Raw genomic sequence first — 26,721 nt, forward strand, 5'->3', positions numbered from 1 at the left:
CCCAAAGTGCTGGGATTACAGGCGTGAGCTACGCCGCCCAGCCTTTTTTTTTTTTTTTTTTTTTGAGACAGGGTCTCACTCTGTTGCCCAGACTGGAGTGTAGTGGCGCGATCTCAGCTCACCGTAACCTCCGCCTCCCAGGCTCAAGCGATTCTCCTGCCTCAGCCTCCAAAGTAGCTGAGATTACAGGCGCGCGCCACTACCGCCCGGCTAATTTTTGTATTTTTAGTAAAGACGGGGGTTTCACCATGTTGGCCAGGCTGGTCTTGAACTCCTGACCTCAAATGATCCACCAGCCTCGGCCTCTCAAAGTGCTGGGATTACAGGCGTGAGCCACCGCGCCAGGCCTATCCCTTAAAATAGTTTTTAATTTGAATAACGTTTACTACGAATAAATAAATCACAGTCGGCTTGATCCCAAGAGCACGGACGTTCCTGGTGCCCCCTTTTCGTGCTCTCCCAGCTTGCGCCACTATGGCCCTGGCCCTTTAAGGCTGAGCGTGAGGCCCCGCCCCGCCCGGCGCCCCGCCCCTCCCGCTGGATCCCGCAGCCGCGGCTCTTCCCGACGCGCCCCGCCTTCCCCAGCTGTGCACTCTCCGTCCAGCTGTGCGCTCTCGTCGGGAGTCCCAGCCATGTCCGCCGAGAGAGAGGTAACCGAGGTAGCCACTGTGGTGGCGGCGGCCGAGGCAGGGGCGGGGGAAGATGCCTCTTCGCCGCCTCCCAAAACCGAGGCAGCGAGCGACCCCCAGCAGCCCGCGGCCTCCGAAGGGGCCGCCGCCGCCGCCTCGCCGCCACCGCTGCGCTGCCTAGTGCTCACCGGCTTTGGAGGCTACGACAAGGTGAAGCTGCAGAGCCGGCCGGCAGCGCCCCCGGCCCCTGGGCCCGGCCAGCTGACGCTGCGTGTGCGGGCCTGCGGGCTCAACTTCGCAGACCTCATGGCCAGGCAGGGGCTGTACGACCGTCTCCCGCCGCTGCCTGTCACTCCGGGCATGGAGGGCGCGGGCGTTGTGATCGCAGTGGGCGAGGGAGTCAGCGACCGCAAGGTGAGGGGTTGCGTAGGGCAGGGCAGGGCTGCGCAGGCCACGGGGCGGTGGGGCACGAGTGGGCGGGCGCCGGGGGTGTGGCAGGGCGGGAGAAACTGGCGCGGACCTGGGTGCACGAGCGTGGAAAGTGTAGCCAAGGAACTTGTGTTTTGGGGCTCCTGGAGAATGGCATTTATGTGGGGAGGGGAGACGGAATTATCGCCCCTTCCCCAACCATTTTTAGTTGTGGCCGCCGCCCAGAAGCTGTGCTGGTGGGGGGGAAACAATAAGGCGCCTATGCGCATGCGCACAACGACACTACCGTCCCCACCCACCCACCCACCCCCATTAAAACCACACCTGTACCCCTACCCACCAAACACTCTCTGGGTAATTGTGGTCTGTGACTGTGAGTGACGGTTAGTGCCCCCTTTCGCCGAGGGAGCTTGAGGGCCTATGTCGTCGGGGTTGGGCGGGGGCACAGCGGCCGTGCCAGAGTCCTGGTCACATGCAGCCCCGTGGTCTGTGGGGGTGTGAGGCGGCCCCTCCCAAAGCAAGGCCAAAGAGACGAGACACGCCCATCACGGAGGAGAGAGAGCCTTTGCTACCCCACCGCCACCAGCCTTACACCGCCGATCTGGTTTTGGGGTGGGGGAGGCGGGATTGGGTCACCCGATCTTTGTCTTGGGCTCTGTGTCTCCCGTGACTGCAGTATCTCCTCCTCCTGTGACTCAGCCATCGGGCCACGACCCGGGGCTGCCCTTGGGAATGCCTGGGGCGGGGAGTGGAAGGGGGGACCCACCTCTGCCTTCCTCCTGCAGAGGACCCCCACTTCAGAAACCCCGGTGCCAGGGGTTTGGACTGGAACGGAGAGGTGTGGCGCCTTGAACTGGTTGGCCAAGTCTGCAGGCCTGTTTCTCCTTCTCATTTATCATTAATCTTGGCCACAACCCTGGACACCAGAGAGCTCAAAATGATCAGCTTTTTGAGAGACCTGGGATGTGAAGCCTCAGCACGCCATTTGTTTAGGGGTTTCTTTTTTTTTTCTTTTTTTAGACGGAGTTTCGCTCTTGTTGCCCAGGTTGGCGTGCAATGGCGCGATCTCGGCTCACCGCAACCTCTGCCTCCCGGGTTCAAGCGATTCTCCTGCCTCAGCCTCTCGAGTAGCTGGGATTACAGGCATGCGCCACCATGCCTGTCTAATTTTGTATTTTAGTGGAGATGGGGTTACTCCATGTTGGTCAGGCTGGTCTCGAACTCCCAACCTCAGGTGGTCTGCCCACCTCGGCCTCCCAAAGTGCTGGGGTTACAGACGTAAGCCACCACGCCCAGCCAGGGGTTTCCTTTTTAAATCAGACCCCTCAAAGAGAGGCCCCTCAGATGCAGCCTCTTGCAGACCTGCCAGCCCCAGATTCCGGAGCCAGGTTTGTTGGATTCATCCTGTATGCAAACAGCTTCTCCTTAAAGGCTTTCCTCTGAATTCAGCTCTGGCCCCACCCTCAAACTGACTTCTAAATGATCCCACTCTTGAGCAGGCGTCTAAGAGGAATATTTTCGGGAGGTAGTTGTAGTTCATGTTACTGCTGACGGCCACCCACCTCACCTCCCCTCCACACACTTTCCGCCTGGTAAATACAGGATATCCTGTCCAGAGCAAGAATCTGATGTAAGAGCCTGGATTCTTCGGGGAGGGCCCTTCCCTCTCTCTCTCCCTCCTCCTCCCTCCTGGTGTCTGGGCTGGGGAGGGGTCATGGCCCTGATCTGGATGGCCTGAGGGTTAGCATGAGCCAGGGTAAGTGAGACTTGTTCTGGGTCAAATCTGGGACTGGCCATGACCCTAAATGACCAATGCACTCCTCGCAGCTCTCCTGGGTTGTTCTGTATCTGCTAGTCCTGAGTCCCTGGGTGGAGGGCTTCCGTTCTTGTTCTCCAGACCTCATCTCAGGCCAGAACTTGGAAGGAAAGACCCCAGCATGCCCTCAGTTCTCGTCTTCAGTGGAGTGTGGAGGCTTGAGGACATGAAAAAGGGCGTAAGTGGGAGTCCCATCCCCCTTCCCCATGGACCCTAACTCTTGTTAATATGCAGAATTCCCATCATTCGTGGCAGGGATCAAGACAGACCCGGATTGTCCCAGAATGGCACCCACTCCTTCCTCTTCATGCTCTTCAGAGAGCGCAGAGAGGTCTTTTCTCCTGACGCTCCCTCCTTTTCCCTGCCCTTCCCTTGACCCCACTTGCTAAGCTGGAGAGGAAGGTTCTGTTATCTTTGTCCCCTTTCCCTCCTGCACAGAGGCTCTCGTGGGGGTGGGGGGGAAGCCTTTTACTGCTGCATAGGCCTGGGTAGCCCTTCTTGTCTGTTGCCCCTCCTGCACCATCTCTGAGTGAAGGTGTTTTCTGGGCTCCCAGTGCTGGCTCAAACACAGTTCTCCCGAGGTGACCACACCCTGCTGTAAGCGCTCAGAGAACTTTGTCTGCACTTTGGTATGGCCCTGACCACATGGTGCCGTCTTCTTTTGGTTGGTTGTGTGACTTCCTTGCTGCTATTATATTATTATTATTATTATTGTTAGCTAACGTTATTAAGTGCTTATTATGTGCCAGACATTGTGCTAAAATTTTTTTTTTCCATTTGGTCCTCATAACTGCCCTAATTGACAGATAAGAAAACTGGAGCTCAAAAAGATTAAGTAATTTTTATGCATCCGAAGTCACACAGTCAGTAAACAGTCGAGACCACTTTTGTAACCACAGCAGTTTGATCTCTTCCACAATACTTCATGCTGCCCTAACTGTAAGCTTCTTGCATTCAGGGATCTTACACAATAGTGACATGTAAGATCTGTAAGAAGATGATAAGAATAGTATCTGCCTCAAAGAACTGATGTAAGGGTTAATTAAGCATTATATATAAAGCACTCGAAATCGGGCTTGGCCCTCAGTCAGCACTCAGTAAAGGTGAGTTGTTATTGTTGTTGATGATGATGTTATTATTATTATTACCATGACTATTGCTGCTTCTTCTGCTACTTCATTTGGAAGAAGGTGGCCTTGTACCTAGGGGAAAATCAGTAAATAGCCTGTGGGTGAATGAATGAGTGACTGAATGATACTCTTCTGTTCTTCAAGGCAGGAGACCGGGTGATGGTATTGAACCGGTCAGGGATGTGGCAGGAAGAGGTGACTGTGCCCTCGGTCCAGACCTTCCTGATGCCTGAGGCCATGACCTTTGAGGAAGCTGCTGCCTTGCTCGTCAATTACATTACAGCCTACATGGTCCTCTTTGACTTCGGCAACCTACGGCCTGGCCACAGCGTCTTGGTACACATGGCTGCAGGTGACAGGTCCCCTCACTTTATCACTCCTTACCCCACCCAGATTTCCTTCCAGGCCCCTTCTCTGCAGCCTGTCTGGGTTGTTGTCATGGCAACACCAGGCTGCCTTGGCCTGTGGCTCCCAGAGGCCTCTGCTGTGTAGTTGCCGTGGTAACATTCAGGCACCAGGTCTAGTCTGGTGTGCTATCCTTAGCAATGTGCCCTCACCCCACACTCCCGGCCTCTCTAGCTACCCTCCCCATCACTTCTCAGTCATGGAAATTAGACATGGCCCTAAAATGAGCCTAGGCAAAATGAAGGTGACGGGCTGAGTCCCTGGGAGGCTAGAATGGAGTGGTTGGGGGCCAGGGCAACTCCATATCCCCTGCTTATGGGTGTCTTGCTGCAGGGGGTGTGGGTATGGCTGCCGTGCAGCTGTGCCATACAGTGGAGAATGTGACGGTGTTCGGAACGGCCTCGGCCAGCAAGCACGAGGCACTGAAGGAGAATGGGGTCACACATCCCATCGACTATCACACAACTGACTACGTGGATGAGATCAAGAAGATTTCCCCTAAAGGTGGGGGGCATAATATGGGAGGGGGTAGGGAAGCACAGGACAGGGAGGGGAGCTCCAGATCTGTGGATCCTAATGTTGTTCTTGGGTTCCCCTACTCTATGACAGGAGTGGACATTGTCATGGACCCTCTGGGTGGGTCAGATACTGCCAAGGGCTACAACCTCCTGAAACCCATGGGCAAAGTCGTCACCTATGGTGAGTTAGTGGGCCAGGGATGGAGAGAGCATGTGAGGGCAGGAGGGAGGGTCTAAGGGGTGGGATATAGAGGCCAGGGCTTTTGAATGAAGAAGGGGTAGGGACTCAGGTGCTCTGTAGACGATCAGGGTTAGGAATGGTCCTGTATGCTGCATTCAGATTGCTGAGTCCTGGGTACCAGCTCTTTTCATTCTCTGTCACAACTTTTCATATGAGTGATAGTAAATTCTACATTCTTTTTTTTTTTTTGAGACGGAGTTTCGTTCTTGTCCCCCAGGCTGAAGTGCAATGGCGTGATCTCAGTCAGTGCAACCTCTGCCTCCAGGGTTCAAGCGATTCTCCTGCCTCACCCTCCCGAGTAGCTAGAATTACAGGTGCCTGCCACCATGCCCAACTAATTTTTGTATTTTTAGTAGAGGCGATGTTTCACCATGTTGGTCAGGCTGGTCTTGAACTCCTGATCTCAGGTGATCCAGCCGCCTCAGCCTCCCAAAGTGCTGGGATTATAGGCATGAGCCACCACGCCTGGCCAAATTCTACATTCTTGTTTGGGGATTATTCTTGAACAACCAGCCTGCCTTCTTTCTGTCCTACCTCCCTGAGCATCTTAGGCAGGGTGCATTTTCATTTAAAAAAGTATTTCATACAACAAAATAAGCCAGGCACGGTGGCTCGTGCCTGTAATCCCAGCACTTTGGAAGGCCAGGGCAGGTGGATGGCTTGAGCCAGAAATTCGAGACCAGCCTGGGCAACATGGTGTAACCTCATCTCCACAAAAAATACAAAAATTAGCCAGGTGTGGTGGCGAGACCCTGACCCAAACAAATGAACAAACAAGCAAATACATAAAGATTAGAGCAATTTTTTTTTTTTTTTTTATGAGACAGAGTATCACTCTGTCACCCATCCTGGAGTGCAGTGGCGCAACCTTGGCTCTCTGCAGCATCCACCTCCCTGGTTCAAGCAGTTCTGCCTCAGGCTCCTGAGTAGCTGGAATTACAGGTGCCCATCTCCACGCCTGGCTTTTTTTTTTTTCATTTTCTTGAGACAGAGTCTGGCTCTGTCACCCAGGCTGGAGTGCAGTGACACGATCTCGGCTCACTGCAACCTCCACCTCCCAGATTCAAGCAATTCTTCTGCCTCAGCCTCCCAAGTAGCTGGGACTACAGGCACGCGCCACCATACCTGGCTAATTTTTGTATTGTTGTGGGTTTGTTTGTTTTGTTTTATTTTTTTGGAGACGGAGTTTCGCTCTTTTTGCCCAGGCTGAAGTGCAGTGGCGCGATCTCGGCTCACTGCAACCTCCGCCTCCCGGGTTCAAGCGATTCTCCTGCTTCAGCCTTCCTGAGTAGCTGGGATTGCAGGCATGTACCACCATGCCCAGCTAATTTTGTATTTTCGGTAGAGACGGGGTGTCTCCATGTTGGTCAGGCTGGTCTCGAACTCCTGACGTCCGGTGATCCGCCCACCATGGCCTCCCAAAGTGCTGGGATTACAGGCGTGAGCCACCGCGCCCAGCCAACACCTGGCTAATTTTTGTATTTTTTAGTAGAGACAAGGTTTCACCATTTTGGGCAGGCTGGACTCGAACTCCTGACCTCAAGTGATCCTCCCACCTTGGCTTCCCAGAGTGCTGGGATTACGGGTGTGAGCCATAGCACCCAGCCCCTAGAGCAATTTAAAGTCAGCCAGGGTTGGTTTGGGCCTGGTAACCAGCAGTTTGAGAATTATCCAATCACTCCCTGGCACTGGTGTGGAGAATTGCAAAGGGATCACAGGGAACAGAGAGCACAGATGCAGACACACAGGGATGTGCCTGGGGGGGTTCACAGGCCATGTCACCTTGTCCTTCAGGAATGGCCAACCTGCTGACGGGCCCCAAACGGAACCTGATGGCCCTGGCCCGGACATGGTGGAATCAATTCAGTGTGACAGCTCTGCAGCTGCTGCAGGCCAACCGGGCTGTGTGTGGCTTCCACCTGGGCTACCTGGATGGTGAGGTGGAGCTGGTCAGTGGTGTGGTGGCCCGCCTCCTGGCTCTGTACAACCAGGGCCACATCAAGCCCCACATTGACTCAGTCTGGCCCTTCGAGAAGGTGAATGTGAGGACTTTGCAGGGAGGGCTTGGGTAGGACTCATGAAGGCTGGGGTCCCAAGGGGCAGATTCCTGGGGAAGAGGAGGGCTGCCTGCATCGCACTGGCTCTTGTTGGATGAGGGTTGGATAGCACTGGGAGCCGCATCTTTTCTTCCTCCCCAGGTGGCTGATGCCATGAAACAGATGCAGGAGAAGAAGAATGTGGGCAAGGTCCTCCTGGTTCCAGGGCCAGAGAAGGAGAACTAGGGCGAGTGGCTGTGAGACCCTAGAGACCAGCGAAGGGAGAAGCTGGGAAGCTACGTTCTGTTGGCCACCAGACTTGCATTTCAGCCTCTGTCATAATGCTCTGCCCTCCCTCCCCCGAAGGTCTCTGTGGTGATGACCGCTCTCCCCTGCCCCTCCCCGCTTCCTGACCTCTGAAGAGGTTGGGAAGTGACCATTTGGATGTCTGGGAACTGCCAAGGGGACAGGGAGGGTCAGAGGGAGGCCGGCTGCTTCCTGCCCCCACCCTTTCCCCGGGCCTGCTGTGCTGCTTTTGTGCCAAGGTTAGCCAGTCCCCACTGTTGTGTTCCATGTGCTTTCACCTCTGCCTCATCTTCCCTCCCGTCCCTGCCCCGCCACCTCCCCAAAGAATTGAAACGTCAGCTCAGGATATGGGGCCAATCTCTGTGAGTCCAGCATGTACCTGTCTCTCCCTAGTGTCCCTTCAGCCTGGGCCGACCAGCGCCCACCTCTGGGCTTGACCAGTTCCCAATCTCGTCCTCTGTCCCCAACTTCTTAAGCACAATTGGGCTTCTTCCATCTCCAGGTTTTCTGCCATTCTTAACCAAGGCTGCCTCTTCCAACAGGGCGGGAAACAGACCTACTCCCCTAGGTTACAACTCTGGGAAGGATACAGAGCCCCCACCCTTCACTGAGTTCTCTGGATTTGTTCTCAGTGCCTTAGCAATGAAAACCTGTGCTTGTGTGTGTGTGGCAGCAGGGAGGGAGGATCCTGTCTCCCACCTCCTTCTCCTCCCCTGTACTCCCCAGTGCCTTCCTTGTTCTGGTGGAGCTGGGGTTTCGCTCCTCCCCAGTCCCACAACACTGCCAAAAATCTGTGTATGTGCCATTGGGTGGGGCAGCCCTGAGCCTCCTGGCGGGGGCAGGGCAAAAACAGGTGCCCTCATCGTGGTCTGTGCCATGTCCTGTCTCTATGGTGGTTGAGGAGAAAGGCGGGGAAGCTTCCTCAGCCTTGCAGATATGTGTGGCATTTACTAGCCAGAGCTCTGAAAGGCAGTGCTGTCTGTTTCTTGTACTGGGACCAAAGTAAAAACCCAAGCACATTCCCCTTGCAGTTAGGGGAGGCCCCACTGCCTTCTCAAAGCAGAGGCAGCTTATCAAACTCAGCCCAAAACTTTGTTTACATGGGTGGGGAGATGGAGCAGGGAAGTACAGAGTGGGATGGTCAGGACCTGGGCCACTGCGACCAAAATGGGGACTTCCTGGGTAGGGAGGTCGCTCCCTCTACTCACTGAGCTAGGAATAGGGAGGGTTATCGCCCCAACCATTGCAATGGGAGGTGGAGGGACAGGCTCAGCCTCCTCATTGTCTAAATGAGGCCTAAATGTGTGAAGTGCGATTTCTGCTTTTGTGTACCCCACCACCCCATTACCACAGCTGCCTTTGTGTTTGTGTCAATAAAAAGCCAAACCCTGGGTCCTGCTTGTTGCCTCTGAGAGTGGAGGGAAGGTGAGCTCCTGGAAGGCCAGCGCTGCCAGCAGAAGATCCGGGCTGCTTCCTGCCCCCTGCCTCTTTCCATGCCCAAATCACGTTTCGTTTCATGAATGAAATGAGGAAGAACATCATGGCGTGCAGGCTCTTTTTACTGTTCTGGGCAGTGTTTTGCAATGTGTGATCCCTCCCACTGTTGGTGAACATACAGACCTCCTGTATGGGCACCCAAGCCCAGCCCAGTATAAGAACCTTGGCGGGGGGGGGTGGGGAGGATGAGAAGGGGAGGCCCCTAGCCTGACTCAGAGGTGAAGACTGCTAGGCCCTGCTGTCCTTGGGGTATGACTGTCAGGGCCTCTACCTCCCCGCCCCCGCGGGTGGGCTTCTGGAAGTGGACCTCCAGGACGTCGTGCAGCTCCAGGCCATCCAAGATATCAGGAATGTTGAGCACCAGTACCGAGCGGGGAACTGGCTGCAACCTGATCTGGAAAAGGAGCCAGGAGATGGCAAAGGCTCATGGGAGAAAGGGGCTGGGGGCTGGGGGTAGGGCAGGCAGTGCCCCATGGGGGTATGAGGTCGGGAGGCCTGGAGAGGCTGGTGGTGGGTGGGTAGGTCAGTGGGGCCTGGGGCCTCTGATCCTTCATTGGGCAAGTTCCTGGCAGGCAGACAGGTTACCCAGCCCAGCCCCTGTTCTTCACCCCTCCTGCTTACCTCAGCCTTCTGGATCTCCCCATTCACATAGGGAGAGACTCTCAGAGGGACCTGCTGCCCATCCAGTGGCACTCTGAACTGGCCAATTTGGCACAGACGCTGAGCCACTGTGGGGAACAAGGAGGGGTGGACCTTTAGCATCAAGCCGACTCTTCTCCCTGTACCTTAATCTTCCATACCCTGTACCCTCATCTCCCCTGTAGGAGGTCTGCATGGCCCTCACCTCCATCCCTAGCAAACCCCAGCATGACACTCCCTTGCAGCAGCTCCCGAACATCCACATCGCCACCTCCGTTCCTAGTCTTGCCAAAGAAGATCTCCAGCTTGTCCAGCAGCTCCTCCTCACTCAGCCTGAGGCTGGGAGGAAATCCAGTGACCAACACCCTCTGGCCACTCAACTGGCTGGACACCTAGGGGGAGACAGCAAGGGGTGGTCCCAGACACAGCTCCACTTCCCCATGCCCAGGTGCATGGCATGCTTTGCATGCCCCGGGATTCTGTCATTCCATCACCTGGATGGTGGTGACCATGGGCAGCTCCAAGGGCTGGACCTGCACCCGCAGCCGGCACTCCTCCATGTTGATCGTGTGCTCCTTTTGTTGCAGCACCTGCTCAGCCACTGGGTGGTGGGAAACAGGGTCAGTACTGGGAATCCTCCCCACCTCCCTCCTGAGGCTCCCCATGAGCTCACCTTTGGGGTCATCAAAGGTGATCAGAGCAGAGCCCGCAAGCAGAGGGCAGTGGATCCGCAAATTGGAAACTAAAGACTTAGGCACTTCCGGGTCCTGCTGGGTGTGTCCTCGGAATACCAGGGGGATCTTGGGCACTGAAAATGGGACCTGGAAGTAGAGGAGGGGAGTAGGAGTGTTCCTCACTCCCACCTAGGAGGAAGGCATCTCCAGTTCCATTCCACTGATGCCGAGTGCCGGAGATAAATACATTTACTGAAAGAAAAGCTGGATAAATGAGTGGATGAATGCAGGTCTGGTCCATACCAGGCAATTTACATACAACATCTTAATTTGTCCTAGGAGGTGGGTAGCTCTACTTTACAGATGTTCAAGTAACATACTGGAGGTCACACAGCAAGGAAGTAGCAGAGCCAGGAATAAAACCGAGAACTCCCCAGCTCTTTTTTGTGTTTGTTTTAAAGGGAGTCTCCCTCTGTCACCCAGCTGGAGTGTAGTGGCACGATCTTGGCTCACTGCAACCTCCACCTCCCAGGTTCAAGCAATTCGGCCTCAGCTTCCTGAGTAGCTAGGATTACAGGCATGTGCCACCAAACCCGGATAATTTTTGTATTTTTAGTAGAGACGGGGTTTCACCCTGTTGGCCAGGGCCAGGCTGGTCTCAAACTGACCTCAGGTGATCCACCAGCCTCGGCCTCCCAAAGTGCTGGGATTACAGGCGTGAGCCACTACGCCCGGCCTAATTTTTGTATTTTTAGTAGAGATGGGATTTCACTGTGTTGGCCAGGCTGGTCTCAAACTCCTGACCTCAGGTGATCAGCCCCCCTCGGCCTACCAAAGTGCTGGGATTACAGGTGTGAGCCATTGCACCCGGCCTCACCAGCTCATTTTTACCAAACAATACCAGGTCTCCCACCTTACTTTGTCTTTGGGGGAGTCCCCGAGCTCCTTTCTCAGCTGCTGCAGCTCCCGCAGCCTCATCTTGAGTCTGGCCTGCTCCTCCTGAAGGGCGTGGAGGGCCTGTTGGAGCAGAAGGAAACAACCAGACTTCTACCTGCCCTTCCAGAGAATCAACAAGCCCAGGGGAAGGGGGTCCTATTCTGGACGCTCCAAAAGCAGAGTTGATGCTAAGCTCAAGAACAACCCAACCCCTTTGTGCTGCCCTGGGCTGGTCTTGGCCCCCTCTCTCCACCCAGGGCTTGGCTGGCCTCATCTCAGCTGCTCTTGAAAGGCAGGAGACTTTGCAGTGTCCATGACTTGTTCGTGACCACAGATCTAGAGTTCAACAAACACTGATTGAGCTCCTGCTAGAAAGTGCTTGTCACTGACACAGGCAGTGGAAGATAAGGGTATGACCCTCAGGCCTGCCAAACAGTGCTCAAGAGTACATGATCACATGACTGACTGTGAAGGGCAGCTGGAGTTTGGAAGAGGGACAATCCCAAAGGGGTTAACCCAATTAAGGACACCTCCAAGAGGAGGGGAGACTAGTTGCAAAATGTCATACAGTCATATTCTTAACTAACATTTACTAAGTACTTACTATATGTCAGGCACTGTGCTAAGCCCATCTGATGAATTATTTCATTCAATTCTTAGAACAACAGGGTATCTAAGATAGATATCCTGTGATCCTTATTTTATTGATTTATTTTTTTAATTTTTATTTCTTTATTTTTTTTTGAGACAGAGTCTTGCTCTGTCTCCCAGGCTGGGGTGCAGTGGCGTGATCTCGGCTCACTGCAGCCTCCACCTCCCAGGTTCAAGCAATTCTCCTGCCTCAGCCTCCCAAGTAGCTGGGATTACAGGCACCCACCACCACTCCTGGCTCATTTTTGTACTTTTAGTAGAAACAGGTTTTCACCATGTTGGCCAGGTTGGTCTCAAACTCCTGACCTCAGATGATCTTCCCACCTCGGCCTCCTAAAGTGCTAGGATTACAGGTGTAAGCCACAATGCCCGGCCAATCCTTATTTTGTAGATGAGGAAATTAAAGCTCAGAGAGGTTAAATGACTTGCCCAAAGTCATTTGGCCCTAGGCTGTCTGACTCCAGAGCCCACCCGCTAACCTGTGCTTTACAGTGAAGAAATGAAGCCCAGAGTGGGGAGGTAGTTTACCCATCAATTCTAGTTTGTCCCTGGACTGTCACACTTTCCACTGTACACCAAGTAACCTTTTAGGCTGGGTGTGATCTGGAATGGGTCCAGAGAGAGAACTGACATCACAGGCAGGGAAGTGACACCAGGGATACCAACAAATGCACCTTTGTTTGTGGAATAGAGCAGAGTTCACCCTGTGGTTAGGAATCCTGATAAAGAAGTTCGGCTCAGAGAAGCATGAGGTCTCTTGGAAAGATAGGACTCTGTCCTGACCATCTCTGTATTCCCAGTGTCCAGCAAGATCTCCGGCACAAAATATGTGTCCAGTGAAAGTGTGTTGAATGAAGAAGTGAATGAATGACGGTAAAGGAGCACATTACAGAGGGCACCAAAGAAATTCAGTGTGCGTTTGTTCTGTTTTTAGCAGAAGAAAACTAGAGCTTGACCAAATTATGCTGGTTTATGAATAGTGAAAAAGACCCTTAGTTATTCATATTTCTGTAAATCAGAGCGTGCTAATACAGTGCCTTTAAGGGCCAGTTGGATGACATTAATGAGTTAATAGAGCCATGTAGGATGACAGAGAGTGGTGGGGACTCTGACACACTGGGAAGAGCATGTCCTTTCTAAAGTAAACCGCTTCTAGCCATAACGAAGTTTTCCCCCACAGCAAATCTACCCATGTTTTTGTTTTGTTTTGTTTTTTGAGACAAAGTCTCAATGCCACCCAGGCTGGAGTGCAATTGCTCCATTATGGCTCACTGCAGCCTCGACCTCCCGGAATCGGTCGATCCTCTCATCTCAGCCTCCTGAGTAGCTAGGACTACAGGCGTGTGCCATCATGCCAGCTATTTTTTTTTTTTTTTTTTTGGGGGGATGGAGTCTCGCCCTGTCACCCAGGCTGGAGTGCAGTGGTGTGATCTCCGCTCACTGCAAGGTTCGCCTCCCAGGTTCACCTCATTCTCCTGCCTCAGCCTCCTGAGTAGCTGGGACTACAGGCACCCGCCACCACACCCGGCTAATTTTTTTGTATTTTTAGTAGAGACGGGGTTTCACCGTGTTAGCCAGGATGGTCTCGATCTCCTGACTTCGTGATCGGCCCATCTTAGCCTCCCAAAGTGCTGGGATTACAGGTGTGAGACACCGCACCCAGCCCCTATTTTTTGTTTTCTTTTCTGAGACGGAGTCTCCCTCTGTTGCCTAGGCTGGAGTGCAGTGGCACAATATCGGCTCGCTGCAAACTCCACCTCCTGAGTTCAACAGATTCTCCTGCCTCAGCCTCCCAAGTAGCTGGGATTACAGGCACCTGCCACCACTCCTGGCTAATTTTTTTATTTTTTATTTATTTATTTTTTTTGAGACGGAGTCTCACTCTGTCGCCAGGCTGGAATGCAGTGGCGCGATCTCGGCTCACTGTGACCTCTGACTCCCAGGTTCAAGCGATTCTTCTGCCTCAGCCTCCCGAGTAGCTGGGACTACAGGCACGCACCACCATGCCCAGCTAATTTTTGTATTTTTAGTAGAGATATGGTTTCATCATGTTGGCCAGAATGGTCTCAATCTCTTGACCTCGTGATCCACCCACTTCAGCCTCCCACAGTGCTGGGATTGCAGGAGTGAGCCACCGTGCCGGGCTCTAATTTCTTATTTTTAGTAGAGATGGGGTTTCACCATGTTGGCCAGGCTGGTCTCAAACTCCCCACCTCAAGTGATCCGCCCACCTCAGCCTCCCAAAATGCTGGGATTACAGGCATGAGCCACGGACCCAGGCCCCCTAATCTTCCCATTTTTAATAGAAATAAAAAATCTGGGCGGGGTGTTGTGGCACATGCCTGTAATCCCAGCACTCTGGGAGACCGAGGGAGGCAGATCGCTTGAGCCCAGGAGTCTGAGATCAGCCTGGGCAACACGACAAAACTCTACCTCTACAAAATATTTAAAAATCAGCCAGGTATGGTGGCACATGCCTGTAGTCCCAGCTACTCAGGAGGCTGAGATGGAAGGATCTATTGATCCCCAGAGGTGGAGGTGGCTGCAGTGAGCCATGATCGAGCCACTGCACTGCAGCCTGGAAAAAAGAGTGAGATCTTGTCTCAAAAAAAAAAAAAAATCTGGATTTTTATTTGAAAAAGATGGCCCAATTTAACGTATATAAAGCCGGGTGCTGTGGCTCAAGCCTCTAATCCCAGCATTTTGGGAGGCTAAGGGAGGCAGATCATGTGAGGTCAGGATTGGAGACCAGCCTGGCCAACATGGTGAAACCCTGTCTCTACAAAAAATTAGCCATGCCGGGCACGGTGGTTCACGCCTGTAATCCCAGCACTTTGGGAGGCTGAGGCGGGCGGATCACGAGGTCAGGAGTTCGAGACCATCCTGCCTAACATGGTGCAACCCCGTCTCTACTAAAAATACAAAAAATTAGCTGGGCATGGTGGCAGGCGCCTGTAGTCCCAGCTACTTGGGAGGCTGAGGCAGGAGAATGGCGTGAACCTGTGGGGCGGAGCTTGGTGTGAGCCGAGATCGTGCCACTGCACTCCAGCCTGGGCGACAGAGCCAGACTCCATCTCAAAAAAAAAAAAAAAAAAAAAAAAAAAATGAGCCAGGTGTGGTGGTGTGTGTGCCTATAATCCCAGCTACTTGGGAGGCTGAGGCAAGAGAATCACTTGAATCTGGAAGGCAGAGGTTGCATCGAGCCAAGATCATGCTATTGCACTTCAGCCTGGGCAACAAGAGTGAAACTCCATCTCAAAAAAAAAAAAAAGAAAAGAAAAGTCCGGGCATGGTGGCTTACACCTGTAATCCCAGCACTTTGGGAGCCTGAGGTGGGCAGATCACGAGGTCAGGAGATCAACACCATCCTGGCTAACACGGTGAAACCCCATCTCTACTAAAAATACAAAAAATTAGCCAGGCATGGTGGAACGTGCCTGTACTCCCAGTTACTTGGGAGGCTGAGGCAGGAGAATCGCTTGAACCCGGGAGGCAGAGGTTGCAGTGAGTGGAGATCATGCCACTGCACTCCAGCCTAGGAGGCAGAGCGAGACTCCGTCTCAAAAAAAAAAAAAAAGGGGATTGTCCTTGGGGAACTGGGGTTCTGAAAAGGTTGGCAATAATAATATTAAGAAGAAACACATATTGAATGCTCTGTAGGTGCTAAGCAGTGGGATAAGTTTTTACCGTGTTAATCTATGGATTACCTAGTGTGATTCTTACAGTGTAATTCTTATAGTATCTATAGATATATAAATTTTGTGCATGTGTGTGTGTGTGTGTGTGTGTGTGAGACAGTCTCCCTCTGTTGCCCAGAGTGGAGCATAGTGGTACAATCTCGGCTCACTGCAACCTCTGCCTCCCGAGTTCAAGCAATTCTCCCACCTCAGTCTCCCGGGTAGCTGGGATTACAGGTGTGTGCCACCATGCCCGGCTAATTGTGTTTTTAGTAGAGATGGGGTTTCGCTATGTTGGCCAGGCTGGTCTCGAACTCCTAACCTCAAGTGATCCACCCGCCTCAGCCTCCCAAAGTGCTGGCTGGGATTACAGGTGTGAGCCAACGCACCCAGCCTAATTCCTTTCGTTTAATTCTTTTTTTTTTTTTTTTTTTTTCGAGACAGTCTCGCTCTGTCACCAGGCTGGAGTGCAGTGGTGCGATCTCAGCTCTCTGCAACCTCTGCCTCCCAGGTTCAAGTGATTCTCCTGTCTCAGCCTCCCAAGTAGCTGGGATTACAGGCGCACACCACCACACCCAGCTAATTTTTTGTATTTTAGTAGAGACGGCATTTCACTGTATTGCCCAGGCCTCCCAAAGTGCTAGGATGACAGGCGTGAGACACCACGCCCGGCCTAGAACAATTGTTATTTGGATCACAGAACCCTCCAAGTATCTGATGGAAACTACAGATTCTCTCTCCAGAGAAGTGCACACACACAGGATTTAATGAGCTCCTCCTGTCTGAGGCAATAGGTTAGGGAACCAACTCCACAGGGCAGAGGCAACCCTAGCCCTGTGTTTCTCCCCAGCCCTTCAACAGGTCTGAGAATGGGCAGGGAGAGGCTTGGCTGCCAGGCCCTGAGATATCTGCAGGTTCCTAGCCAAGAGGATTGCTCCTGTTTCCCCACTTCCCAACTCCCCCCTCCTCACTTACGGCATCAAGCGGGGCTGACATGGGTCTCGGGTCTGTTTGGCAAGAGCTGAGGCTTCAGAGCTGGGCACAGTGGCAGAATTTGCCGCAACTGAACCCTTGTTTGTACCCCCGAAGGGCTTTGGTCTCTCTCAGCCCCAGCAAGACCCGAAATACACCTCAGGAGGTTCTGCTCGCAGGCTGTTTGCTTCCACTTTCATTTCCGTGAAATCCCTGCCTTCTGGCGCTCACATGCCGCCCCCTGCCGAGGCTTCCCCACCCCTGGGAGGAGCCTTCTTGGTCATCAAAGTCAACTTCACTCAGCCATGCTGCCTCAAGGAAAGCCACCTCACCGCAACTGCAAACTGGCCCCCATCAACCATTCCCAGCAATCTCCAACAAGCCCATTGGCAGACCCTGCTTTGTCAATGGATTATTTCCCTAGAGCCTAGAATAATGCTGGGCACATCGAACATTGATAAATTAATTGCTGAATGAGCTGGGTGTGGTGGCTCACACCTGTAATCCCAGCATTTTGGGAGGCCCAGGCGGGCAGATCACCTGAGGTCAGGAGTTAGAGACCAGCTGGCCAATATGGTGAAACCCCACCTTTACTAAAAAAATGTAAAAATTAGCTGGATGTAGAGGTGCATTCCTGTAATCCCAGCTACTTGGGAGGCCAAGGCAGAATAGCTGGAACCTGGGAGGCGGAGGTTGCATTGAGCCAAGATGGCGCTGTTGTACTCCAGCCTGACAAGAGCGAAACTCCATCTCAAAAAATAAATAAAAAATAATAATAATTGCTGAATGAATGAGAAACATTATCAGGACAGATAAAGCCCATAGTTCAAGTTCACAAAACTGCCAGGCGCAGTGGCTCACGCCTTGTAATCCCAGCACCTTGGTGAGGCGGGTGGATAACAAGACCATCCTGGCCACCATGGTGAAACCCAGTCCCTACTAAAATACAAAAAATTAGCTGTGTCGAACACGCCACTGCACTCCAGCCTGGGTGACAGACGGAGATTCCGACTAAAAAAAAAAAAAAAGTGCCAATCCCAGCAGCTGGGCCCACTGGTAACATGTGCCTATAGTTCCAGCAGGTTGAGGCAGGAGGACTGCTTAAGCCCAGGAGTTCGAGGCCAGCCTGGGCAACACAGTGAATCTTGTCTCTTAAAAAAAAAAAAAAAAAAAAAAAAAAAAAAAGGCTGGGTGTGGTGGCTCACGCCTGTAATCCCAGCACTTTGGGAGGCTGAGGCGGGTGAATCACTTGAGGTCAGGAGTTTGCGACCAGCCTGACCAACATGGTGAAACCCTGTCTCTACGAAAAATACAAAAATTAGCTGGGTGTGGTGGCATGTGCCTGTAATCCCAGCTACTCGGGAGGCTGAGATGGGGGAACCGCTTGAACCTGGGAGGCGGAGATTGCAGTGAGCCGAGATCGCGCCACTGCACTCCAGCTGGGTGACAGAGCGAGACTCTGGCTCAAAAAAAAAAGGAAAAAAGTTCACAAAACTGTTAACAGTGGCCAGCAAGAAGAGCTATTATGTGCCCAACACGCTTGTGCCTTACATGAATTAAAACTCTTCAAAACAATGCCATGAAGTTGGTTCTATTTTCTTCACTTTACAGATGAGAAAATTGAGGCACAGAGCATTAGAAACTTGCTAGGGCTAGGAATCGGAGAAGCATGGATCCAAACCTGGTAGGAATAGTATTTACACTTGGGCTTTGAGGTAAAGTGGAAAAAACTTGCTGTATTTTTCCTCAAAAGTTTTAAATTCAGCCCCATTTCTGTGACCCTGAGTAAGCAAGCTACTTAATAGGAGTCTGTCTCAATAGAGATGCCTTAATACTTAAGTGTGAAAAGATTCAATTAAAAAGCTTCCTGGCTGGGCGCAGTGGCTCACACCTGTAATCCCAGCACTTTGGGACGCCAAGGCGGGAGGATCACAAGATCAGAAGTTCAAGACCATCCTGGCCAACATAGTGAAACCCCGTCTCTTCTAAAAATACAAAAATTAGCTGGGTGTGGTAGCACACTCCTGTAGTCCTAGCTACTTGCGAGGCTGAGGCAGGAGAATTGCTTGAACCTGGGGGGACAGAAGTTGCAGTGAGCCAAGATAGTGCCACCTCACTCCAGACTGGGTGGAAGAGCAAAACTCCGTCTTAAAAAAAAGTGGCGCCGGGCGCGGTGGCTCACGCTTGTAATCCCAGCACTTTGGGAGGCCGAGGCAGGCGGATCACGAGGTCAGGAGATCGAGACCACAGTGAAACCTCGTCTCTACTAAAAATACAAAAAATTAGCCGGGCATGGTGGCGGGCGCCTGTAGTCCCAGCTACCCGTAGAGGCTGAGGCAGGAGAATGGCGTGAACCCGGGAGGCGGAGCTTGCAGTGAGCTGAGATTGCACCATTGCACTCCAGCCTGGGTGATACAGACTCCGTCTCAAAAAAAAAAAAAAAAAAGTGGCCAGGCGCAGTGGCTCATGCCTGTGATCCCAGCACTTTGGGAGGCCGAGGCAGACGGATCACAAGGTCAGGAGATCGAGACCACCCTAACACAGTGAAACCCTGTCTCTACTAAAAATACAAAAAAATTAGCCGGGTGTGGTGGCAGGCGCCTGTAGTCCCAGCTACTCGGGAGGCTGAGGCAGGAGAATGGCGTGAACCCGGGAGGTGGAGCTTGCAGTGAGCCAAGATGGCGCCACCGCACTCCAGCCTGGGCAACAGAGTGAGACTCTGTCTCAAAAAAAAAAAAAAACAAAGGTTTCTTTTTTTTTTTTTTTTTTTTTTTTTTTTTGAGACGGAGTCTCGCTCTCTCACCCAGGCTGGAGTGCGGCGGCACGATCTCGGCTCACTGCAAGCTCCGCCTCCTGGGTTCACACCATTCTCCTGCCTCAGCCTCTCCCGAGTAGCTGGGACTACAGGCACCCGCCACCACGCCCGGCTAATTTTTTTGTACTTTTAGTAGAGACGGGGTTTCACCGTGGTCTCGATCTCCTGACCTCGTGATCCGCCTGCCTCGGCCTCCCAAAGTGCTGGGATTACAAGCGTGAGCCACCGCGCCCGGCCAAAAAAAATGTTTCCTAATAACCTTGCCCAAAGTTTTTTCCAGTTACTCACCAATCCTGCTTTTGGCCCCTTCCCGCCACCCCACCCCCTCTGGTTCCCAAGTGCAAGTGTGGTACCTAGCAGACTTGGCAAACTGGCCTGTTTGAATCTTAGTTCCCTCTAGTGACAGAACCACTCAGATGGAGCACCTATTTCATTCATGAAAGATGGCTACAGTTACAGTCCATTGTGAGATAAAATGCCAGATCCTAAGAGCCAAATGTCTCTCCTGCACTACACAGTAGTGGCACAACCCAATGCCCAAAAGCCCCGTTGATCACTTTCTTTCAAGTCTCTGCCAGCCAGGCCATTTGAAGAGCACTCCCTTGTCCTATTAAACAGCTGCTCTAGGCTCAGGGATTCACCAAAGGCATCTGTCGTTACCACCAGGAGCAGGTCTCCAGGGTGGTCCCTATCTCACCTGTACCAGTACCAGTGTCACCTAAAAACCTGCTAGAAACTCAGACCTACTGGATCAGTCTGAGGGCAGGATTTCTGCAATCCGTGGTTTAACAAACCATCCAGGTGATCTCTATCTGTGCTAAGGTTTGAGAATTTCAGGTTAGTGGTTCTCAATCAAAAAGACCTGATCTCCACCACTCAAGGGCCTTTGGTTGTCACAAGGAGGGGCAGAGTGTGTGTGGCAGAGGTTCTCCTGGCATGTAATGGGTAGAAGCCAGGGAGGCTACACAATTCTTCACAGGGATTATCAGGCTAAGGACAGAGGCAGCGTAAATCTCATTAAGGCAGATTTAACATTTTCCCAGCCCCTCATCCATCACCCAGTGTCTTTTTTTTTTTTTTTTTTTCAGATGGAGTCTTGCTGTTGCCAGACTGCAGGGCAGTGGTGCTATCTCAGCACTCACTGCAACCTCTGCCTCCCGGGTTCAAGCAATTCTCCTGCCTCAGCCTCCCGAGCAGCTGGGACTACAGGCATGCACCACAAGGCCCAGATAATTCTCAGTATTTTTTAGGAGAGACAAGGTTTCACCATGTTGGCCATCTCTTGACCTCGTGATCCGCTCGCCTTGGCCTCCCAAAGTACTGGGATTACAGGCGTGACCCACTGCGCCCAGCCCACCCAGTGTTTCCTATTCAATAATGTTCTCCTTTTCAGAGTCTGGTAATACATACAGCATGCAGACACAGGCTTTTTTTTTTAATTTTTAATGATCAAAACAAAGCATCTAAAACCGCAGTTTCTGGAAGAACCACTTGTTCTTGCCTGTCTTGTATCTAGAAGGGAAAAAAAGAGGACACCAATGAGGAAAGGAATGGAAATAGTGAAACCATACTCCACCATTCACTACCAAAGCCTACTTGCCTCTCTTCAAACTTGACCTTGGCTTCCCGTCGGGCCTTGCGTTTAAGAGCAGGATCTCTGAAGACATCCTTATTGACGACAGTTTTGTCCAAGGGGATATCCACAGAGTACCTGGGGACAAAGGTAGAGAGGCAGGATTAGCCCACATACTGCCAGGGGCCCCTATACAGCCAAATCTTTGTGGGACACTAGGCAATCAGGGTCTGACTCCTTAGAAGCAACCATCAAAAGCCATGTCCTGATGACATTATCTGAAAATTCACTTTTTTTTTTTTTAAGACAGAGTCTGGCTCTTTCGCCCAGGCTGGACTGCAGTGGCGCAATCTCAGCTCACTGCAAGCTCCGCCTCCTGGGTTCACGCCATTCTCCTGCCCCAGCCTCCCGAGTAGCTGGGACTACAGGCACCCGCCATCATGCCCGGCTAATTTTTTGTTAGAGACGGGGTTTCACTGTGTTAGCCAGGATGCTCTCGATCTCCTGACCTCGTGATCCGCCCGCCTCGGCCTCCCAAAGTGCTGGGATTACAGGCGTGAGCCACCGCATCCGGCCTGAAAATTCACTTTTAACATGTATTGGATTCAAGCCAATAAAATGTAAAATTTAATGTTTCAGTCTCAATTTCCCGCAACTACTTTATTTTTCTAGCTAAGAATCATCAAATGAGGCTGCCCCCCGCCGCTTTTTGAGACCGAGTCTCGCTGTTGCCCAGGCTGGAGTGCAGTGGCGCGATCTCACTGCAACCTCCGCCTCCTGGGTTCACGCCCTTCTCCTGCCTCAGCCTCTCGAGTAGCTGGGAATACAGGCGCCCGCCACCATGCCCGGCTAATTTTTTGTACTTTCAGTAGAGACAGGGTTTCACTGTGTTAGCCAGGATGGTCTCGATCTCATGACCTCGTGATCCGCTTGCCTTGGCCTTCCAAAGTGCTAGGATTACAAGCCTGAGCCACCGCGCCCGGCCAAATTAGGCCTTCTTGACTTTCATCATGATAGCTGGCTAACTTTCTACTTGAAATCATTTCCTTATTGTTCAAGTTCTGCCAATGCAGTCACTCTCACGACAGCCCAAAAACTAGCTGCCTCAACCCCACCACATCCCAGCACCCAAGAAACAGTTCTCTCTGCCCTTTTATTATTATTACTTTTTTATTTTTTGAGATGGAGTCTCGCTCTGTCACCCAGGCTGGAGTGCAGTGGTGCGATCTCAGCTCACTGTAGCCTCCACCTCCCAAACTCAAGCGATTCTCCTACCTCAGCCTCCGGAATAGCTGGGATTATATGTGCCAGCCACCATGCCCAGCTAATTTTTTTATTTTTTAGTAGAGACGAGATTTCATCATGTTGGCCAGGCTGGTCTTGAACTCCTGACTTCAAGCGATCCACCTGCCTCGGCCTCCCAAAGTGATGAGACTACAGGCGTGAGCCATTGTGCCTGGCCTCTTGTACTTCTTAAAAAACACTTGTACTGGCCGGGCGTGGTGGCTCACGCCTGTAATCCCAGCACTTTGAGAGGCCGAGGTGGGCGGATCACGAGATCGAGACCATCCTGGCTAACATGGGAAAACCCCATCTCTACTAAAAATACAAAAAAAAAAAAAAAAAAAAAAAAAAAAATTAGCCAGGCATGGTGGCGGGCGCCTGTAGTCCCAGCTACTAGGAGGCTGAGGCAGAAGAATGGCGTGAACCCCAGGAGGCGGAGCTTGCAGTGAGATCGCGCCACTGCACTCCAGCCTGGGAGACTCCGTCTCAAAACAAACAAACAAACAAACAAAAAAAACACACTTGTACTAAGACAGTGTATGTCCCCAGACTAAAGGGCCCAACAGGTGAGTAAAATTAATTGGGGGAGGCTTGCTTTCACTCATTCACAGACTTTTTGAAACCTATTGTATTTATCCTTGAGGGTGGAACAGTGGAAGAGGGCAGATCAGACCCCATGCCTGTGTTTACTGTGGATGGAAAACAATCTTTACCCAACACTTAAAAGATGGATCAAAGGCAAAACTGGAAACCATAGCCAGTTTATGAGTTGAAGATGAACAATTTGGAAATGATACCCCTTCCAGGTGTTGGAATGGCTGCAAGGTCTGTCTCCTTATTCAACAGAGCAGGGAAAGAAATTTAAATTCTAGTTCTTGAAATGCTCACCTTGTGGGCATTAGGTGATTGTAGTTATAAACTTTCACAAAAGACTTTATCTTTGACCTCTTGGCGATCTTCTTCTTGCCCATGGCAGCTGTCACTTTGCGGGGGTAGCGGTCAATTCCAGCCACCAGAGCATGGCTGTAGGGGCGATCTGAGGTGCCATCATCAATGTTCTAAATGAGTAAGAATTACATTTGTTATTCACTGAGGGCCTATTTAGGCCCTGTGTTAGAGGTAGGGCAGTGTCCAAAAAATATTTCCACCCTCAAGTCTCCAAGATCCACCATTATAAAGAGAAAAATCACAGAAAGCTATGAGAAATGACCAAAGAGAAACACAACAGTGTTTAGCTCCACCAGGAAGCATGTGGAACGACTTATTAGAGGTAAGAGATTTAAAAGTAGCAACAGTTAACATTTAAGAAGTACTTGCTATATGCCAAGCACTGCTCACAAGACTTGGTATCTATTCACTTGCTCCACTGCTAGTGAAGTGTACAGCCAAGGTTAAGACACCAGAGCCTAACTCCAGAGGTACTCCAGTGTCCCCACAACAGCAAAACACAGTGGTGTATGTGGCCAGAGCCTAGGGAAATCTCTAAAGAAGCTACAAAAACATGGGTAAGAGGAAAACAGTGAGGGGCTACGTGACCTTTCTAAAAGCAATTTCCTCCTCTTCTTACAGATTCCCAGCTGCAGCACTTCAGGTAAATAACAGAACACCTCTAAACCTCAGCAACAGGAAGGAACCCCCTATAGCTGGGGATGGTGGCGCGCACCTATAGTCCCAGCCACTCGGGAGGCTGAGATGGGAGAATCGCTTGAGCCCGGCAGGTCGAGGCTGCAGTGATCGCGCCACTGCACTTCAGCCTGGACAGAGATCCCGTCTCAAAAAAAAAAAGGAAAGAAAAGAAAAGAAAAGGAATCCCCTATGATTACTTCAAGGACTGCACATGACAATACCTGAAAGGCAGTGGGAGCACATAGCAAGCGTGCAATAAATGTCAGCCACTATTACTACATATTTAAAGCCTCTGGTGGAGAAGGCTTTATGCGTTAGGAGCCCAATTCAGCTCACATTTGCTTTTACTGACATTTGCTTTTACTATGCTTCTTCCTCTCTCAAAAGCTCTCCCACATTCACCCTGACCATGCTCACTGGCTACTGCCCCAGAAGCAGGCCTTGAATTCCAAGCCTGCCCGCCCCGTCGCAGCCAGCCTGGTCCCGGGATGCAAGGACGCAGAGTCCCGCGAGGCTGATACCTTCACGATGACAGCTTTGCGTCCGGAGTAGCGTCCAGCCAGGACAAGCACCACCTTCCCAGGTTTCATGAACTTGCCCATTTCTGCAGAGAGCAAGGAGAAAGGGACACTTAAAAATCCGTAAAGCCAAAGACGCCCAGAGCCGACTCCTGCCAGGAAGCCCAGGTCTTGGGCCGAAACTTCAGACTGTGTTCACTGTCGCCTTGGTCCAGGCCGCCCGACAGCCCTGCTCGCAGGACAGGATCGGATACGTAGCCGCCAGAGACCTAGGGAAGGAACGCACCCGGCGCCGCCCGGACCCTCGACCCCCACGCCGCGGATGGCGGCGGATTGAAAGATTCAACCCAAACTTCTACTCACCGACAGCAACCACTCGGGCCTACAGGAAAAAGGGAAGAAGGACACTTCCGCTAACCTTTCACCCCGGTAAGGAGTGACCTCACTTCCTGCCCCGCCCTTCAGGCTTTGCCACGCTGATTGTGTGGTGCTGAGTCTCGTGTTGCGGGCGGAAGAATCTCATGAGGGGAACGCAGGGCGCGGCAGCTCAAGTATTCGAATGAAGCTTTATTAGCAGCTCCAGCAGCAGACAAGAGCAAAGGAGACTCGTCTCGGCCGACGGAAGAGCTGGGAGGGCTAGTGTGCTTTGCGCTCTCTAGACTCAGCAGCTAGGCTTTGTTGTAGTTCCTTTCTCTGGCGCTAGGAGGGGGAACACAATCTGAAATTTACTTTTTCTCTCGGGAGACACAGGGAAAAAAATAGGGCATTTATTGGTGCCTGTCGGGGGCACTGTTAGCTAAAGAGGGAGGGACAAATACCAGTAAGGGTGGCTGGTCCGATAGTAGTGGGTTATCAGAACTTATCAACGTTAGGGTCACTAAAGTTGGTATACAACCCCCCACTGCTAAATTTGGTTTTTTAAAAAAATAAAAAGGATATTTACCCCCAACAGTTAAAGTCTAGTGGTGTCACTGACATTACCAACTAGAATAAGCATGAGGGAGGTAGAGGAGGAGAATGGCAGCTGCTTACCCTGTGCCAGGTCAGGTTAATTTATTTATGCACATCATCTGATTTGGTCATCATAACACTAAGAAATAGATACTATTATTATCTCCATTCTAGAGTCAAGGAAACTGGCTTAGAGAGATTTGCCCAGAGTCTATAGTGGGTAGGTAGTGGAGCTGGGGCTCAGCCTCAAGCAGTTCAACTCCTGAGCCCATACTGTTTACCATGTCACCATCCTGAGCACAGATTCTCTCCCAGGCAAGATGTGAGCACTTTATACAAGCCAGCAGCCTGTTTAATCCTCACAACTCTGCATCTTGGGCATTCTCCTCCCATTTAGACATGAGGAAATTGCAATTCAGAGAGGATAAATTGCTTGTCTGAGGTTAATCCTAATCAGTGGCATAGATGGGATTCAAATCTAGATCTGAATCTAGGTCTAGTTGGCTCTCAAACTGAATTATTTCCCATCACTCACCAGAAGAGTGTTTTCACATGGTTCCTTATGTGCTTTACGAGTTTAAGGGAAAGATCTCAGTTTTTGCTTATCTGAACCTATAGGATTTGTCTTGGGCAAGATGTGGAACAACCAGGATTTCATCAGTTCTCTTCTGAAGCTCTCCAGTGATATAATTTCCCCTGTATCCCTCAGGATCTCATTGCAATGGCTTTTGTTTTGTTTTTTGAAAGACAGGGTCTCGCTTTGTCGCGCAGGCTGAATGGTGTGTAGCACAATCATGGTTCACTGCAGCCTCAACCTCCTGGGCTCGTGATCCTCCCACCTCAGCCTCCTGAGTAGCTAGGACTTCAGGTGTGTGCCACCATGCCCATGTAATTAAAAGAAAAAAACAAAAACAAAGAACTTTTCTTTTGGTAGAGATGGGGACTCACTATATTGCTCAGGCTGGTCCCCAAAACTTCTGGGATTAAGTGATCCTCCTACCTGAGCCTCCCAAAGTGTTGGGATTACAGGTGACATGGCACTGTGCCCGGCCCCATTACAATTTTTTTTTTTCAGACAGAGTCTCACTTTGTCACCCAGGCTGGAGTGCAGTGGCGCGATCTCAGCTCACTGCAACCTCCACCTCCCGGGTTCAAGCGATTCTCCTGCCTCAGCCTCCTAAGTAGCTGGGACTATAGGCTCCCGCCACCACACCCAGCTAATTTTTATATTTTTTGTAGAGATGGGGTTTCGCCATGTTGGCCAGGCTGGTCTCGAACTCCCGGCCTCAAGTGATCCGCTTGCCTCGAACTCCCAAAGTGCTGGGATTACAGGCATGAGCCACCACGCCTGGCCTCCAATGGTTTTTAAAATGTCTTTTTCTTATATACTTCATTTTT

General features: G+C 51.6%; 3 protein-coding genes across 4 annotated transcripts; 1 reads left to right on the forward strand and 2 right to left on the reverse strand.

Annotated features, from left to right (window-relative positions):
* The first annotated feature begins 423 nt into the window (after positions 1-423).
* On the forward strand, positions 424-8,903 carry VAT1 (vesicle amine transport 1). Its single transcript, XM_003279400.3, has 6 exons — positions 424-1,043; positions 4,149-4,356; positions 4,743-4,913; positions 5,019-5,108; positions 6,963-7,204; positions 7,367-8,903. Exons 1-6 carry the CDS (start codon positions 633-635, stop codon positions 7,448-7,450), a joined length of 1,206 nt encoding a protein of 401 aa, XP_003279448.1. The 5' UTR covers positions 424-632; the 3' UTR covers positions 7,451-8,903.
* Positions 8,904-9,048: 145 nt separating this feature from the next.
* IFI35 (interferon induced protein 35) lies at positions 9,049-16,802 on the reverse strand. The gene is made up of 7 exons (XM_003279494.2): positions 16,560-16,802; positions 11,239-11,337; positions 10,320-10,467; positions 10,141-10,247; positions 9,852-10,038; positions 9,629-9,735; positions 9,049-9,401 (listed from the first exon to the last, which is right to left on the reverse strand). The coding sequence occupies exons 1-7, from the start codon at positions 16,578-16,580 to the stop codon at positions 9,210-9,212; spliced, it is 861 nt and encodes a 286-aa protein (XP_003279542.2). The 5' UTR covers positions 16,581-16,802; the 3' UTR covers positions 9,049-9,209.
* A 4,006-nt stretch (positions 16,803-20,808) lies between these two features.
* Positions 20,809-25,300, reverse strand: RPL27 (ribosomal protein L27). Of its 2 annotated transcripts, none has more exons than XM_004092711.3 (5): positions 24,791-25,300; positions 24,376-24,458; positions 23,117-23,286; positions 20,972-21,082; positions 20,809-20,883 (listed from the first exon to the last, which is right to left on the reverse strand). In XM_004092711.3, exons 2-5 carry the CDS (start codon positions 24,454-24,456, stop codon positions 20,835-20,837), a joined length of 411 nt encoding a protein of 136 aa, XP_004092759.1. In that variant the 5' UTR covers positions 24,457-24,458; positions 24,791-25,300; the 3' UTR covers positions 20,809-20,834. The 2 variants fall into 2 exon arrangements, with proteins under 2 accessions (XP_004092759.1, XP_003279543.1); XM_003279495.4 differs by having other exon boundaries at positions 24,736-24,807.
* Positions 25,301-26,721: the final 1,421 nt, after the last annotated feature.

This window comes from Nomascus leucogenys, unplaced genomic scaffold, assembly GCF_006542625.1.
Source record: "Nomascus leucogenys isolate Asia unplaced genomic scaffold, Asia_NLE_v1 Super-Scaffold_285, whole genome shotgun sequence".
Taxonomy (NCBI): Eukaryota; Metazoa; Chordata; class Mammalia; order Primates; family Hylobatidae; genus Nomascus; species Nomascus leucogenys.

Excerpts from the sequence above, each read along its gene's own strand:
- VAT1 (XM_003279400.3), top strand. The coding sequence starts at position 633 with ATGTCCGCCGAGAGAGAGGTAACCGAGGTAGCCACTGTGGTGGCGGCG. Across the intron at positions 4,914-5,018 it reads CAAGAAGATTTCCCCTAAAG|GAGTGGACATTGTCATGGAC; the intron begins GTGGGGGGCATA and ends ACTCTATGACAG. Across the intron at positions 7,205-7,366 it reads CAGTCTGGCCCTTCGAGAAG|GTGGCTGATGCCATGAAACA; the intron begins GTGAATGTGAGG and ends CTTCCTCCCCAG.
- IFI35 (XM_003279494.2), bottom strand. The coding sequence starts at position 16,580 with ATGTCAGCCCCGCTTGATGCC. Across the intron at positions 9,736-9,851 it reads GGGGTTTGCTAGGGATGGAG|TGGCTCAGCGTCTGTGCCAA; the intron begins GTGAGGGCCATG and ends TGTTCCCCACAG. Across the intron at positions 9,402-9,628 it reads GGGAGATCCAGAAGGCTGAG|ATCAGGTTGCAGCCAGTTCC; the intron begins GTAAGCAGGAGG and ends CTCCTTTTCCAG.
- RPL27 (XM_004092711.3), bottom strand. The coding sequence starts at position 24,456 with ATGGGCAAGTTCATGAAACCTGGGAAGGTGGTGCTTGTCCTGGCTGGA. Across the intron at positions 23,287-24,375 it reads GCAAAGCTGTCATCGTGAAG|AACATTGATGATGGCACCTC; the intron begins GTATCAGCCTCG and ends TTACTCATTTAG. Across the intron at positions 20,884-20,971 it reads AAGGTCAAGTTTGAAGAGAG|ATACAAGACAGGCAAGAACA; the intron begins GCAAGTAGGCTT and ends TTTCCCTTCTAG.